Source organism: Xenopus tropicalis, chromosome 4, assembly GCF_000004195.4.
Source record: "Xenopus tropicalis strain Nigerian chromosome 4, UCB_Xtro_10.0, whole genome shotgun sequence".
Classification (NCBI taxonomy): domain Eukaryota; kingdom Metazoa; phylum Chordata; class Amphibia; order Anura; family Pipidae; genus Xenopus; species Xenopus tropicalis.
Genome location: NC_030680.2, coordinates 61,442,292 through 61,457,121, shown reverse-complemented (window position 1 = coordinate 61,457,121; position 14,830 = coordinate 61,442,292). Strand labels below are relative to the sequence as shown.

At 38.6% G+C, this 14,830-nt stretch overlaps 1 protein-coding gene across 1 annotated transcript in view; it reads left to right on the top strand.

The window, feature by feature from the left end:
• cdh1 (cadherin 1, type 1) overlaps positions 1-12,803 on the top strand; it is a 32,632-nt gene extending 19,829 nt beyond the window's left edge. The window contains exons 3-16 of the mRNA XM_002935997.5: positions 454-665; positions 949-1,083; positions 1,786-1,941; positions 2,043-2,187; positions 2,282-2,457; positions 4,520-4,651; positions 5,527-5,709; positions 6,804-7,048; positions 7,589-7,731; positions 8,971-9,195; positions 9,817-10,038; positions 10,620-10,750; positions 10,865-11,005; positions 11,965-12,803. Coding sequence (XP_002936043.5) covers positions 454-665; positions 949-1,083; positions 1,786-1,941; positions 2,043-2,187; positions 2,282-2,457; positions 4,520-4,651; positions 5,527-5,709; positions 6,804-7,048; positions 7,589-7,731; positions 8,971-9,195; positions 9,817-10,038; positions 10,620-10,750; positions 10,865-11,005; positions 11,965-12,171 — 2,453 coding nt within the window. The 3' untranslated portion in view covers positions 12,172-12,803. The remainder of the gene's footprint in view (positions 1-453; positions 666-948; positions 1,084-1,785; positions 1,942-2,042; positions 2,188-2,281; positions 2,458-4,519; positions 4,652-5,526; positions 5,710-6,803; positions 7,049-7,588; positions 7,732-8,970; positions 9,196-9,816; positions 10,039-10,619; positions 10,751-10,864; positions 11,006-11,964) is intronic.
• The last annotated feature ends 2,027 nt before the right edge of the window (positions 12,804-14,830 follow it).

Here is a 14,830-nt window from a genome sequence, read left to right as displayed (position 1 = left end):
CCAAGAGTATGCAGTAGTGCTGAAGGGATTTATCCAGTGTTCTTAGCCAAAACTGGGCTGTTATAAATTAACTTTGTAGATTGTAAGCTCTTTTGGGCAGGGCCCTCTTCACCTCTTGTATCGGTTATTGATTGCTTTATATGTTACTCTGTATGTCCAATGTATGTAACCCACTTATTGTACAGCGCTGCGGAATATGTTGGCGCTTTATAAATAAATGTTAATAATAATAATAATAACTGTACATTTAACATGATAGAAGTTTTGCTGCACTTTTTAGTGTAAGATGAAGGGACACCTGTTTCTAATATTATCTGCTTTATAATTTTGTCACTGAAGCTGCTTCTCGCTGTTGATTCCATGAATAGTAGTTTAATGCAAACAGCATAATCTATGTTTAGTTGATATACTGTCTGCGGCATTAACACAAATCTTCTCTAATTCTATTTGCAGTGATCTTTAACAGCTGTGAGGGACCAGTGAGAATTCAGTTTGCCTCTAAAGATCCTAATTTTGAAATTCACAAAGATGGCACAGTTTATGTTAAGAATCCTACCAAGATGAAAGACAACAGAAAAACATTCCGTGTCCTGGCTTGGGAGAATCAAGGTCATGTATACTCTACCAGTGTAACCTTGAAAGGGGAAGGGCATCACCATAAGCAGGTGAGTGTGGGGCTGTATACTGTAACATTGATTTGGGGGAAATCCTGGCTTGTAGCTGTGATACGGAGGAAAATCAACTTATTTTCTTCTAAAACCCATTTATATAAGCTCTGAGTTTAATGTGTTTTTGTGGTGAGTTTAGGTGAAGGAAAAGGCTCTAACTACAAAGGCCTTTTAAATGAAGGTGTTGATTGCAAGTTGATTAATGTAAGGATGCAGTTGCTTTTGAACATATGTTTTGATATTAATAATCATTATTGTATTAACTCATTTCTTGTTTTAGGACATTTCTTCTGTGAAACATTCCCACCACCCAAAATCTGAGACTGGTTTAAAAAGACAAAAAAGAGACTGGGTGATTCCACCAATCGTAACATCTGAGAATGAAAAGGGCCCATTTCCCAAACGGCTTGTGCAGGTAGGTTCTATTACTTTTGACATGTAAAAACAGAATTTGTATGGCCTAATGAAGGATAACTAAATCTGAAGTATTATGGAGTAGTGAAAAGATCCTCAAGAACTGACTTTTTACTTTTAGAATTAATAATAAAGCATTAGAAATTTTGCACAGGAGATAGGCCTGTTTATAAATCAGGGTTATTTCTTTCTAATTTGTCATGTTTTATCCTTCATGTCCAATCCAATTTTTATATTGAAACTTGTGTGTGTCAGTAGCCTCTGCTGAGTTTCATAGGGGCTCTAGCACACGTGGCTTGACTGTCATGGTGCTCTGAGGTAGAGCCACTGTGGTGAAATGGCACTAAATCACTTCTCACTGCTTCCCACAGAAAAACAATGAAAATGTTCTCTTGTGCCAGACACTGTTTTGTTACGCCTGGTGCAGTTGTTTGAACCCATTACATTTGCACAGGGGCAATTCAGGGCAAAATTGTACTCTCTTCACTAAAAAAGCTGAATTTCCAGTTTGGAAAAACAACAATTGTCTCTTAAAGTTACCAGGGGTTGCTTTGTCATCATGTCCTGATGAACTATTTCCAAAATAAAAATATTTTTCAATCCTAAAATCATGAGTTGATGCAAGCATTTCAGAAGTGTGTGGAGGCATGCAAGTAATATAGGTAACTGGCAAGATTTTTAAAAATATTAATTTCATTTTTAGATCAAGTCCAGTAATGCAAAGGAAATCAAGGTTTTTTACAGTATCACAGGCCAGGGTGCCGATACCCCTCCAGAAGGAGTGTTCACTATTGGACGGGAGGATGGATGGCTAAATGTGACACGACCTTTGGACAGAGAAGCCATTGATAGTTACACTGTGAGTAGCAGGAAATAAAGCATTGTATGTGTTTTAAATTAATTCACAATGTAATTCAATGAGTTTCAAAAATTTTAACTTATTGTAATGTTGTATTTTAGCTTTTTTCTCATGCTGTGTCAGTAAATGGGCAAAATGTGGAAGATCCCATGGAAATCCAAATTAAAGTACAAGATCAGAATGATAATGACCCAGTTTTCACACAGGAGGTCTTTGAAGGCTATGTGCCTGAAGGGTCTAAGCCAGGTATTTTCTGCAACTTAAATGCACTGTTCTATCTCTTATTAGAAAACACATGAAACAGAAACCTATTAAAACAGGTGTATTTTTATAATTTCAGGTACGCCCGTCATGACTGTATCTGCAACAGATGCCGATGATGCTATAGACATGTACAATGGTGTGATTACTTACTCCATTCTCAACCAAGACCCTAAAGAGCCCAACAATCAAATGTTCACTATTGATTCCCAGTCTGGGTTGATCAGCGTAGTTACAACTGGATTAGACAGAGAGGTTTGTTTATCTCCTGAATTAGAAGTCTGTATAGATTATTTGGGGCTACTGTGAATAACTGTTTTCTATGCATAGGATAAACACCCAATCAGTTGTTCATTTTGATTATTCTATGTGCAGTTTTGATCTTTAGGGCTAAGGGTAATGTCCCACGGGTTGATAAAGCTCTGCTACCTCGGCGACTAATCTTCCTGAAAAGCCTTTCCACCAACAACAAAGAGAATCACTGGTGGAAAGACCTATGCATCGCTTCGGTTTTCTGAAGTTGCACGAAGTTTCCTTCTGCAACTTTGCACAACTTCGGAAAACTAAAGCAATGCTTAGGCCTTTCCACTGGTAATTCCCTTTATTGCTGGAGCACAGGCTTTTTGGGAAGATTAGTCACCCACGATAGCAGAGATTTATTGCGGGCGACTAATGTCCCCATGGGACATTACCCTAATATTATGAGTGATGTGATTAATTGAGTTCTCTCTTTAGCATCTTATGCTGGGGCAGTTGTTCTAAAGGTCCCCATACACGGGCCGATAGTAGCTGCCGATATCGGTCCCTTGTGTATGGGCACTCCCAACGGGCACTCCCGACAGGCCTTCCCGACCGATATCTGGCCTGAAATCGGGCAGATCTCGATCGGGCAGGTTAGAAAATCTAGTCGGATCGGGGACCGCATCGGCTCGTTGATGTGGACCCCGGACCGACTTTGCCTATTCCCGCCAAACGATCGGATTACCCTGGATTCTCCTGATATTGCCCACCCGTAGGTGGGGGATATCGGGAGAAGATCCACTCACTTGGGACATGTCGCCAAGTGAGTGGATCAGCCAGTGTATGGGGACCTTAAGGGGGGATTGTAATAAAAATCGCAAGTGGTGTGTAAAATGGTGTTTTGCGAATGTTTAGCACCGCTCGCAATGTAATACTGTTAACTTAACATTTATTACATTGAGAATGTTTAGTACCTGCTTGAAGATGGTGTAAATCTTAATGCAAAAATAGGCTAAGATGTTTTATTACATACACACGCAGAAAATTTCTCAATCGCAAACCTACTGTCATAAGACATGTAAAGGGTTTGCAAACAGTACTTTTATGTTGCACAAGAGCAAAATATGTCTGAAAGCTAAAATTTTGTCCATTGTAACCAGTTTTTCCATTAGTGATATATATTACATTCTGCCACCATTAAAGCTTAATTATATTGTAGTTAGGATCAAGTACAAGGTACTGTTTTGTTATTACAAAGACAAAAAAAAAATTTTTTTAAATTTCATTTATTTGGTTAAAATTGAGTCTAGGCCTTCCCATAATTCAGAGCTTTCTAGATAATGGGTTTTCAGATAAGAAATCCCATAACTGTATCTTTATAATAAAACAATGCATTCCAGTAAGTCTGAGTATGATTTTGCTGTGATCGAAATGTCAGATGCATATCAGTTGCAAATCTCATACATATTTCATATTCTTATCAACTCATATATCATACCCATCTAACAAAACTCATATTTTAAAATTTACGCACAAAGTATATAACAGAATGCCCTAACTAACCACTCCCTCCCCTTACTAGGAAGGTATAGAGATGCATACCCTTGATAGATGTCCAGCAAACTATACTGTATGCGTCTCTGAAAAATGATCAGGACTGCTGAAAGTGATTTCCGCATCCTAAAGATAGTCATAAATATACAATTAATATTGTTTCTTATGATTATTACTATGTGTATGGTGGCACATCAATCCTGAGCAATATCTGTGTACAATAGATATCGGGCAGCTCACGAACAGGACAGGTTTAAAAGTTTAATATACAGATGGTGACCATAGCCTGGTATAGACTGTTGGCTGATCAGACATAAACCATACCTGGTCAGCCTATATACAGCTGACATAAGTCATAAGTTGTAGCAAAAATGGCAGATCATGTAAATTATAATTTTTTTATGTTTTAGTTTATAATTATTCAAAAATAGTAAACATATTTATTAGAGGTTATCAAATTCAATGCCTAAAGCTAACATTTTTTACCTGAGAGAGAAAACATTCACTTTTTATTTTCCCCTAGAAAATACCAGTGTACACACTGACTATTCAAGCTGCAGATGGAGAATTTGGGAAAGATCGCACAACAACTGCAAAAGCTGTGATCATTGTGACAGACACCAATGATAACCCTCCTGTGTTTAACCCAACGCAAGTAAGAAAAGCATATATCCATTGTTTAGGCACTTAAGCATCTAGTATTTACAATATGCATCTGGTTATGTATATGCATCTGTTATATGTATGCATGATAAATGGAAAAGGATGTACAACCTAGTGACCTATGTGAAGCAGTAATTTTATCTTTGGTAAATTGCTTGTTTTGTTTAGGTACAATGGGATTTGCAGTGGTAACTCCTGTTAATAATTGTTAAGGGGGGTCACTTAAGGTGGCCCACACACTGTAAGATTCACTTGTTTGGCAAGGTCATCAAACAAGTTAATCTTTTCCCCAATATGCCCACCTTGAGTGGGCAAAATCATGCTAATGCAGTCATTTGGCCCTTGGGCTAAATGATCATGATGATTATGATGGAGGGGATAGGAAAAGTCAGACCAAGGACTGCATCAATCAGCTAATGCGGTCCTTGATCTCACAGGTAAAGCAAGCCTGCGGATATTGGTCGGGGAGGCCTGATGGAGGGTCCCATACATGGGCAGATAAGCTGCCGAATTGGTCTGAAGACTCAAACCATGTGACAGCATACACTCACAAATTCAACAGATGCACATAATATGTGAACTCAGCCAAAGATATATACTGCAGAGCCATAAATATGGATAGAGTCGTCTATGCTAGAGCTCTGCAGCATCAGATGTCTACCATACTACAGCCTAATAATGGCAGATATATGAAAAACATTGTCCCTCTGGTATGGGAGAAGCAGAGCACATTATTAGCCTGGTAAACCTTGAATGAGGTCCATATTGGATAGAAAAACCCTGATACAACTGATTAGTCCAAGCTCAAAAAATGCTTCACTGAAATTGTTTTAAGGATATCTTTTCTAAAGCCTTTCTGTTTTGCAGTACATTGCAGAGGTTCCTGAAAATGAAGTTGGATATGAGGTTGCACGTCTTACGGTAACAGATGCAGATATTGAAGGGTCAGATGCCTGGAATGCTGTGTACAAGATCATTAAAGGAAATGAGGCTGGCTTTTTCAGCATCCAAACAGATATTGACAACATTGGGCTACTGAAAACAGTGAAGGTAGGTATGGTTTGCATGGTGTGGCTCATACCATAAGGCAGGTATCCCCAACCTTTCTTACTCGTGAGCCACAGTCAAATGTAAAAAGACTTAAAAAGAAACACAAGCATCATAAAAATTCATGGAGGTGCCAAATAAGGGCTAACATTGGCTGTTAGGTAGCCTCTATGCACACTATCAGCTTATAGGAGGCTTTATTTGGTAGTAAATCTTGTTTTTATTCAACCAAAACTTGCCTCCAAGTCAGGAATTCAAAAATAACTACCTGGTTTGTGGGCACTGAAAGCAACATCCAAGGGGTTGGTGAGCAACATGTTGCCCCTGAGCCACTGGTTGTGGATCACTGCCATAAAGAGTCTGTCAACCTTACTTGCATGCAGCTGTGACTCTTGGCTGGAACCATACAGAAACTGTCTGGGGGGCCTGAACAGTTGGCGGGGTCTACTGTATGGTAGTTACACAACTGGGGGCAATACTGCATCATGAAATGCAATTGGCTACACTGCATCATGAACACTGGGCAAATTTGCACCTAGGCAGTAACCTATAGCAACAAATCAGTGTTTACATATTTCCAGCCAGCTGCAGGTATTACAATGAAATCAGATTTTTGATTGGCTGCCATGGGTTACTACCAAGGTGCAAATTTGTCTAGTGTTTATAAATGCCCCCAGTATTTCATAAGACAGTGGGGGCTGTGTTATGAAATACTGGGGGCCACATACCACTATGCCATCAAATGCTAAGGCTGCTGTGTTATTAAAGGCTAGAGGCCATATGCTCAGTCCAACTTTCTGTATTAAAATGTTTTTGCTTTTAAAGTAGGTGTGAAAATGGCCATGTTGGTGGGTGTGTAAGTGGGTGGGACCTTGGGGTTTTGCAGTGAAAAGAGCTAATTTTTCCAGTGTGCTTCCTAGGAACACTGTTTTGTATTACTGTTGTACAGCACAAAGCTATCCATAGAATTTTACATTTACAGAATCATAAGAGTAGGAGTACTATTGTGATTTTTTGTAATAATATCCATTTATAGAGTTCATTTATGTAAAATGTCTTTCTTTTTTATTATTTAAACCATCTTATTCCTGTGGCAGGGTCTGGACTATGAGCTGAAGAAGCAGTATATTCTGTCAGTCATTGTGACAAACAAAGCTAACTTTTCTGTTCCACTACAAACTTCAACTGCAACGGTCACTGTAACTGTCACAGATGTGAATGAGGCCCCAGTATTTGTACCAGTGTTGAAAGACGTGTCTGTGCCAGAGGATCTGCCCAGTGGCCAAGTTGTTGCTACCTATACCGCACAGGATCCAGACAAGGAACAGAACCAGAAAATAAGGTAAGTGGAACCTCTCCGTTAACAGGAAGCCAAAGGTTGGGCAGTCCCTTGACTTTTAGACATGGAAGTCTCCTTGTTATACTGACCAAGAAAAATGTATAAAATATATATTTTTCTAAATACATTCTGGCCACTTTTATTGTCCTTATTGTGTAGTCTGGTTTCTTATTTGCGCACCACCATCCAATCAGACTCAATGTGCCACCCACAGCTGACTGTCAGGTGACTCAGTTAAGTGGTTTAGAGGCTGAATGGTCAAACCTCATTCAGTTTGGTCACATGAGTGACCAAATTGTACCAGTCTCATTGGGAGTAGGAGGGAGATGTGGTCTGTGATTTTTTTTTTTTGTATAATTCAGTGGAGAGTAGCTGCTGGGGAATTAGCACTTTAATACAATATTTAGAAGTTGCGCTGACTACTCTGGTGTATTTGAAAACAGTATATTATTCTTAACATGCACTAAATCACTGTTAATGCACTAAAAACTGTTAATGTATTTAAATATATTAATACTAAATCTTGTTGCTTCTGCTCTGCAGTTACTTCATTGGAAATGACCCAGCAGGGTGGGTGTCTGTGAACAGAGATAATGGGATTGTCACTGGAAATGGAAACTTGGATCGGGAATCAAAGTTTGTGCTAAACAACACCTACAAAGTCATAATCTTGGCCGCTGACAGTGGTAAAGATTTAGCTTTTATTTGCCAAATTCGTTTTCTAGTATACTCATGTTAACTGAAAGAAGGTTTTGCTTTCACTAAGGGTTATGCCACGTGCAGGCCCAGACTGGGATTCAAAATAGGCCCCAACATTTCAGGTAGACAGAGGCCCAAACAGCTCCCCACAAGCCCACTAAATAGTAACTATATCTATGTCTATGGTGTCTTACAGCAGCCCCTCTGGCATGTCCAAAATTCAGTTTGCCAGTCCAGGCCTGGCCACATGTGACAGTTTGTCATCTTCTTGTTGCAACTTTTCTCCAGAGAAATATTGCTAACAAAAGTCAAACACTTCCCATTGTGGGCAATAACCACCCCAAGCATGGATATCTGATAACAAAATCCAGACAAACAGCCTCTGGTGACATTAGCCCAATATAAAAGTTTCTGCTACAGTTGCAGCTCCAGTCAGGAGATGTATACTTCTTCAAACACTTGCAATCTCCACGCTGTGATTTTAAGGTGCATATTTATCAAGGGGAAAAGTAGAGCAAACACTGTTTTCACCATTTTACAAATATGCCTCTAACAATTCATATACAAATAAACAGAGAGTTGGGGAGTTCCCTTGTAGTGAACTCTATTTTAACTTTTAGATAAATATGCTCCAAATTGCCTTTGAATTATTGAGACACATAGTCACCTGGATGGCAAATGGGACACAGGAGCACACAATAGATTTACATTGTAAACCACTGTGTATACACAACTCAGATTCACTCACCTCAGCTAAAGATGAAAAGATTATAAAGTTTAATTGCAATTAGTACAAGATGGTGATCACATGATTTCATCATCATGGTCAAATCTAATACAGATTGCCAGATTTCATTGATTCCTGTGAAAATCACATTGATTTTTAAAAAAAAAAAAAAAACTCCAAATACAATATAACAAATTGATATTTGAAACATAAATGTCTGCTGAACTTTAGTTCAATTGCTAGCTCACCCTAAAATTGAACTTTTAGTGTTACATAGACAGTGAAATTATCTTCATTTTTATTTTTTGTGGTTTTTGAAGTATTTACATTTTTACCGCAGCATTCCAGTTTGGAATAGCATCCATTATTGGTTGCTGGAATTCTGTTTAACTTGACAGCCTGGCATTGGTTTAAAGGACAGACTGGAAAATAAAGAGAAGAATATTTGTTTTTTTCTTGTTGCTGAATCTGCTGACACAACCATTTTGTTTACTTATAGGCACTCCTTCTGCCACTGGGACTGGAACCCTTGTGCTTAATCTCATTGATGTTAATGATAATGGCCCATTTTTGGATCCCCAACAAAATAGTTTCTGCCAGAAGGATCCAGGCTTTCGTGTATTTAATATCATTGACAAAGATCTTTACCCTAACACATACCCATATACAGTAGACCTGACTGGTGAATCCAATGAAAACTGGACTGCTACAGTGACAGAACAGAGTAAGTGCCCTGCAAGTTATAGTCCTGCAGTGGGTCAGGTACACGCGGGTTAACCATAAGAAACCCTGTGGGTTGTGGGTAGGATATTTGGATGTAGGTATAGATGCAGGTCTGTGGGCCGTGTACTCGTGTTGCACATCTTCTCTATATTTCTTATATTATATTATCTGTTTTTTACTTTAAACATTTTTACTTGGTTTGTATGTTACCCCGCCAACTTCTGATGATGTGACTTTGCAGCAACAACCCTTTCTATTTAATGGTGGGCAGTGGGTTGTGGATAAGCCAGTTGTGAGTCAGGTAGTGGGTCCAAGCAGGTCTGGTCCTGCTGGGGTCCTGAATTTGATTCTAGCCAGGTCACTCTCTTCAATGAGTTTCCTCTGGGTACTCCAGTTTCCTCCCACACTCCAAAAACATACAGGAAGGTTTAGAGGCTCTTAATAAAATTGTCCCTAGTGTGTGTGAAGGTGATAGGGACTAGATTGTAAGCTTCAATGGCACGGGATCAGATGTAAATGATGTAAAATCTCTGTGCTATAAATACCAGGAAATTACTAAATCCCTTATGATGCTTTGCTTCTACATAATATATAATAAACACTTGCTTACTTATTCTTTCAGGTTTACTTGAGCTGAGACCTAAAAAGGAACTGGATATTGGACGATACGAAGTTTTGATCTCATTGAGAGACAATCAGGGACTGACAGATGTGACAAAGCTACAGATTACAATCTGTCAATGTAATGGTGACCAAATGCAATGTGAGGAAAAGGCTGCTCAAGCAGGAGGTTTGGGGATATCAGCCATAGTTGGAATCCTTGGAGGGATCCTAGCGCTTCTTTGTAAGTAAAAGTACTTTGTTTCTTGTAAATTAATTGTTTGATAAAACCATATACACACCAGTTATACAAGCAGCTTCTGGTGTTACACTGTATGGCTATTGCAGGATGCTGGGGTACTAAGGGTCAAATTTATGAAAATTTGCCCATTACGGCAAACGATTGCTGAAAACTACAAGCAGTTCCTGAATTGGCTATCTTTTCCTGCAAACAATTGCTTTTGCTTGCTGCTGAATGCAATTTTTTTTAAAAAATTTAACCCACTTGCACTGCTGCTCCATGTAAATGAACCCCAGTGGCAGCTTTGAAGAGTAAGACTACAGCTCTAGACAAAACTAAGGGTGAAAAGTAAAATGAAACAGAAAAAATACAAATTAAACACAAACCAAAGATGAATTAGAACTTACTGTCCAGTAAAAAAATGACTGATGCAACAGAAACAAAGTATTGTGCAAAAATGTCTCATTTTGTGCACTGAGATCCTATGAGTGCATTTTGTGCCTGTCAATCTAGTATGCACATGCATGTGTGTCACTGTGTCTGTAAATTTTGTTCCTAACAATAACATCTCTTCCTGTCTGCAGTATTGTTGTTGCTGCTCTTACTGTTTGTACGACGAAAGAAAGTGGTAAAAGAACCTTTATTACCACCAGAAGATGAGACTCGGGACAATGTATTTTTCTATGATGAAGAAGGCGGTGGTGAGGAAGACCAGGTAATGAAATATTGTGCAAATATTATATTTAAGTAGTTTGCCAACTGCTGACATTTGTAGAAATGAAGCAGTAGCCATCATGGAATGACAGATGTGTCCTTATTTGTCTTAAAGGATTTTGATCTAAGCCAGCTTCACCGTGGTCTAGATGCTCGTCCAGATATAATCCGTAATGATGTCGTTCCAGTTTTAGCTGCTCCCCAGTATCGACCCCGTCCTGCCAATCCAGATGAAATTGGAAATTTCATTGATGAGGTTAGTAGAGCTATGAATCAGTTTTAAAGACTGAAATTATTTAAAGGATTTGCTCTGAGCTGCCAGACCCAGTAAGCATGAATAACGTGATAAGAAGTAAAACCTATTCTGATATGCCAGTGTGAATATACAGTGCCAGGATATTTTGCTATTTGTCCATACACTGGTGCAATGTGACTGCTGGTGCAACACCATCCAATACTTGACCTTCCATAGTTTGTAATATAACCTTCTGCCAGAAGAACATTTTATAATTTGGTATATACTAACGTTTTGGCATATACTAGCGATTGTACCACTAATGTTGCATAACCAAGTTGCTGAATAGCAGGTACAGCAAAATTTAACAACACTATTCTGATCTTGGAGTTTGTAAACCTGCACCATGGTTTATAGTCATGATTACAAATATATGTCATATATACGAGAGAGTTCAGAGTTATTGGTTCAAGCCCCCCCCCTTATTTTTTGTGGTGCAGGATTTGGTCAGCCCCCAGCTCAGCTTAGGTCACATGAGCATAAAAACATGACCATTACAGCTATCCCACTTTAGAACTGCCTTCTGGTTTAAACATACAAAAGATAAAGGGTCACAGCTTGGACAGTCAGAAATGATGCCTCAATTAGTCTGTATTGCCCAGGGCCTTGCTACTACTAAAACAACACATACATATTTAAGCTTTGTTAAAATCCAAGATTACAAATTAGCATCTGCCCACAAAAATCACTATAGTTGGCCTTTAGTCTGGGCCCACCAATCTCCAAATAAGCAAATCTGCATTTAGGCAGTTTTTCCCATACTGGAATCTTACCAGCACTGTACTTCTGAGCCTTCTCCATACCAGGTTTGTAGTGTTCAGAACATAATTTTTTTGCCTATTCTATATTAAGTTTAGATAATTTACAAGGTTACTTTTATCTGGAGTTTCTAATGTTAAAATCCTATTTCTTGTACTTAGAACTTGCATGCAGCTGACAATGACCCCACTGCTCCTCCATACGACTCGCTCCTTGTGTTCGATTACGAAGGCAGTGGCTCTGAGGCCGCATCACTCAGCTCTCTTAACTCTTCCAACTCTGATTTAGATCAGGATTACAGTGCTTTGAATAACTGGGGACCTCGTTTCACCAAACTGGCAGAAATGTATGGAGGAGATGAGGATTAGAATGTGCACTGCAATACCATTTTGATTCTAAACAGTAAACTAAAAACCATAATTGTGTATGCAGTCTTTGGAATTCACTTTGTTTTCTCCTGCTCTTAAAACAGAGATAAGGACTGCTCAAAAGTTACTCCTCCTGCTTTTGTAAAATCGTTCAAAAATATTTTATGTATATGTATATATGAAAAAATCGTATTTTTTGTACTATTTGTGTTCTTATATCCCTGCAATTTGTAATACAAGAGGATCTTTATCTGCTTAATTATAAATATAAAATGCCCGATATGATTCACTATGATTTTAATGTGTTGAGAAATCTTTTTTTAAAAAGGTTTCCAGACACCTGACGCTTGGAAGGGAATTCCATAAAAATATAATTGAATTGGGGGGAGATTGTGTTTTGCCATGGTCTGATATACATTTTCATATATATACATATGATCATTCACAGAGTACAGTCAACATTTGGAATTTGATGAGCTTGCTGGTCGAACTGAAAAAAAAATGTATTATAGCTGGGGTAAAAATTAATGTATGAGCTAAATGGGGCACAATTTTGATATCTCTGCATTTGTATTTTACTTGGCATGTATACTTTTGTAATAAAATAAAGATATACATTAATATACAACATATATATGCTAATCATTTTGACTGTAGCTTTATATCCAGATTTATTCACCTTTCTGCTGGTTCCTTTAAAGGGGCTGTTCGCTTTTAGTATGATGTAGAGCAGTGGTCCCCAACCAGTGGCTCGGGGGCAACATGTTGCTCACCAACCCCTTGTATGTTGCCCCCAGTGGCCATAAAGCAGGGGCTTATTATTAAATTCCTGGCTTGAAGGCAATTTTTGTTTGCATAAAAACAGTTGTACTGCCAAACAGAGCCTCGTTTAGGCTACCAGTCCACATAGGGCCTGCCATATCACCAATCAGAGTCGCTATTTGTAACCCCAAGAACATTTTTCATGCTTGCGTTTCTCCCCAACTCTTTTTACATTTGAATGTGGCTCACACGTAAAAAAAGGTTGGGGATCCGTGATGCAAATTAAAGCAAATAATTCAAAAAACCATAACTAATAAGAAATTAAAATCAACTAAAAAGTTGCGAAGAATAGGCAATTCCATGATATATATGTAAACTATTTAGGTAGTAAGCAAAATAATGAAAATGTCAGTTATCTAAATCAACTTAACAAGGAATAATAATCTGTGTTAGATCACCATTTTCTCTTAAAGTGATATCTGCATTAAAATTAAAAGTGTTAACTTTTTCTAAAAACGTGTAATATTGTGTAAAGTCGTGTAGGGTTGTTTTCTAGTACACCTCAGAGGTATAATGATAGATAGACAAGCAAATAAGAGTTGCACTGGACTCTAATGAGGGTTGATAGACTGGAGCTAGCTTTCCCAGGCAATACATAGCCTAATGAATCTATCTGGACAGGGCTTCAGGTTGCTTTTGTTCTCCCTGTACTACCTCATAAGCAACACTGTAATACAGCATCTTGAGGGCCCAGCTAAGAAAGGCAGTTACCAATGTAACAATGTTTTAATAAGGAGTGTTCAAAACATCGTTTTGGCCAAGAGTTATTCTTATTTCTATGCAGAACTGCTGATATTAGAAGGCACCTTTCTTAGCTGACCAAATAGTATGCTTTTCTCTTCTAATAAGACTGCTATGTGGAGCAGAGCTGAAAGCAATTCATCTTAGCAAACAATAGCTACAATCAAATGCTTCTGTGCACAGGTGGGTCAAGATTTTAGAACTAATGAAGAGGGTCAACTTTTTGCATCACTTTTATTGTCTGATTTTTACTAACAGTGAGTGACCTGAACTTTCGCTTCTCTAACATGGCCCTTTATACATTTTCTACCATATTACTCCCATTCTGAGCGAAACTCTGATGGATAACGGTGGATAAAACGGATACTAAGATTTGAAAATTATCTGATTGCTAAAGTTGTCACCAGTGTTAAAATCTTTCCAACTGAACTTAACAGGAGAAAAAGTCTTATATATTTATGACACTTGCAGTACTGGAGTCTTGAGTTTAATTCCGGCTTGGGTCCTGTATTGTATTGTACTTCAGTTTCCTTCCACAATCCACAAATTTACAGGTAGGTTAATTTACTGTGTGTGAATCCAGAATCCACTGATGCATACAATAAAAGCACAGAACTATAAAACATTGAAGTACATTTATATTTACTGAATGTGTAAATAGGCCCACTTATACTATGGCAGAACTATGGGTCTCTGACATATTAAGAGCGTCAAAACACAAACACCCAGACAACATTGGAATCTCTATAAACATGTAATAAGCTAAAGGTGGCCATACATGGGCAGTTTGTTGGAGTCCTCTAGACCAGGGCTGTCCAACTGGCGGCCCGCGGGCCCCCTCTGTGTGGCCCCCCACCTGTCTGGCTGCTTTGATGGCTTACCTTTGTGTATTACCTTTAAATGGTATCAGTACTGAGATTAACTGCCCCCCTGCATTGCTCACACCTCAGATGCAGGCTGTAATCCCCCTGTATTGTTTAATCATGTAATCCCCTGTACTGTTCACACCTTTTAATGCCTTCATTGTTTTCCCCCTGCAGTGTTCACACCTCAGGCTCTGGCTGTAATCACCCACATTGTTCCCCTGTTCACACCT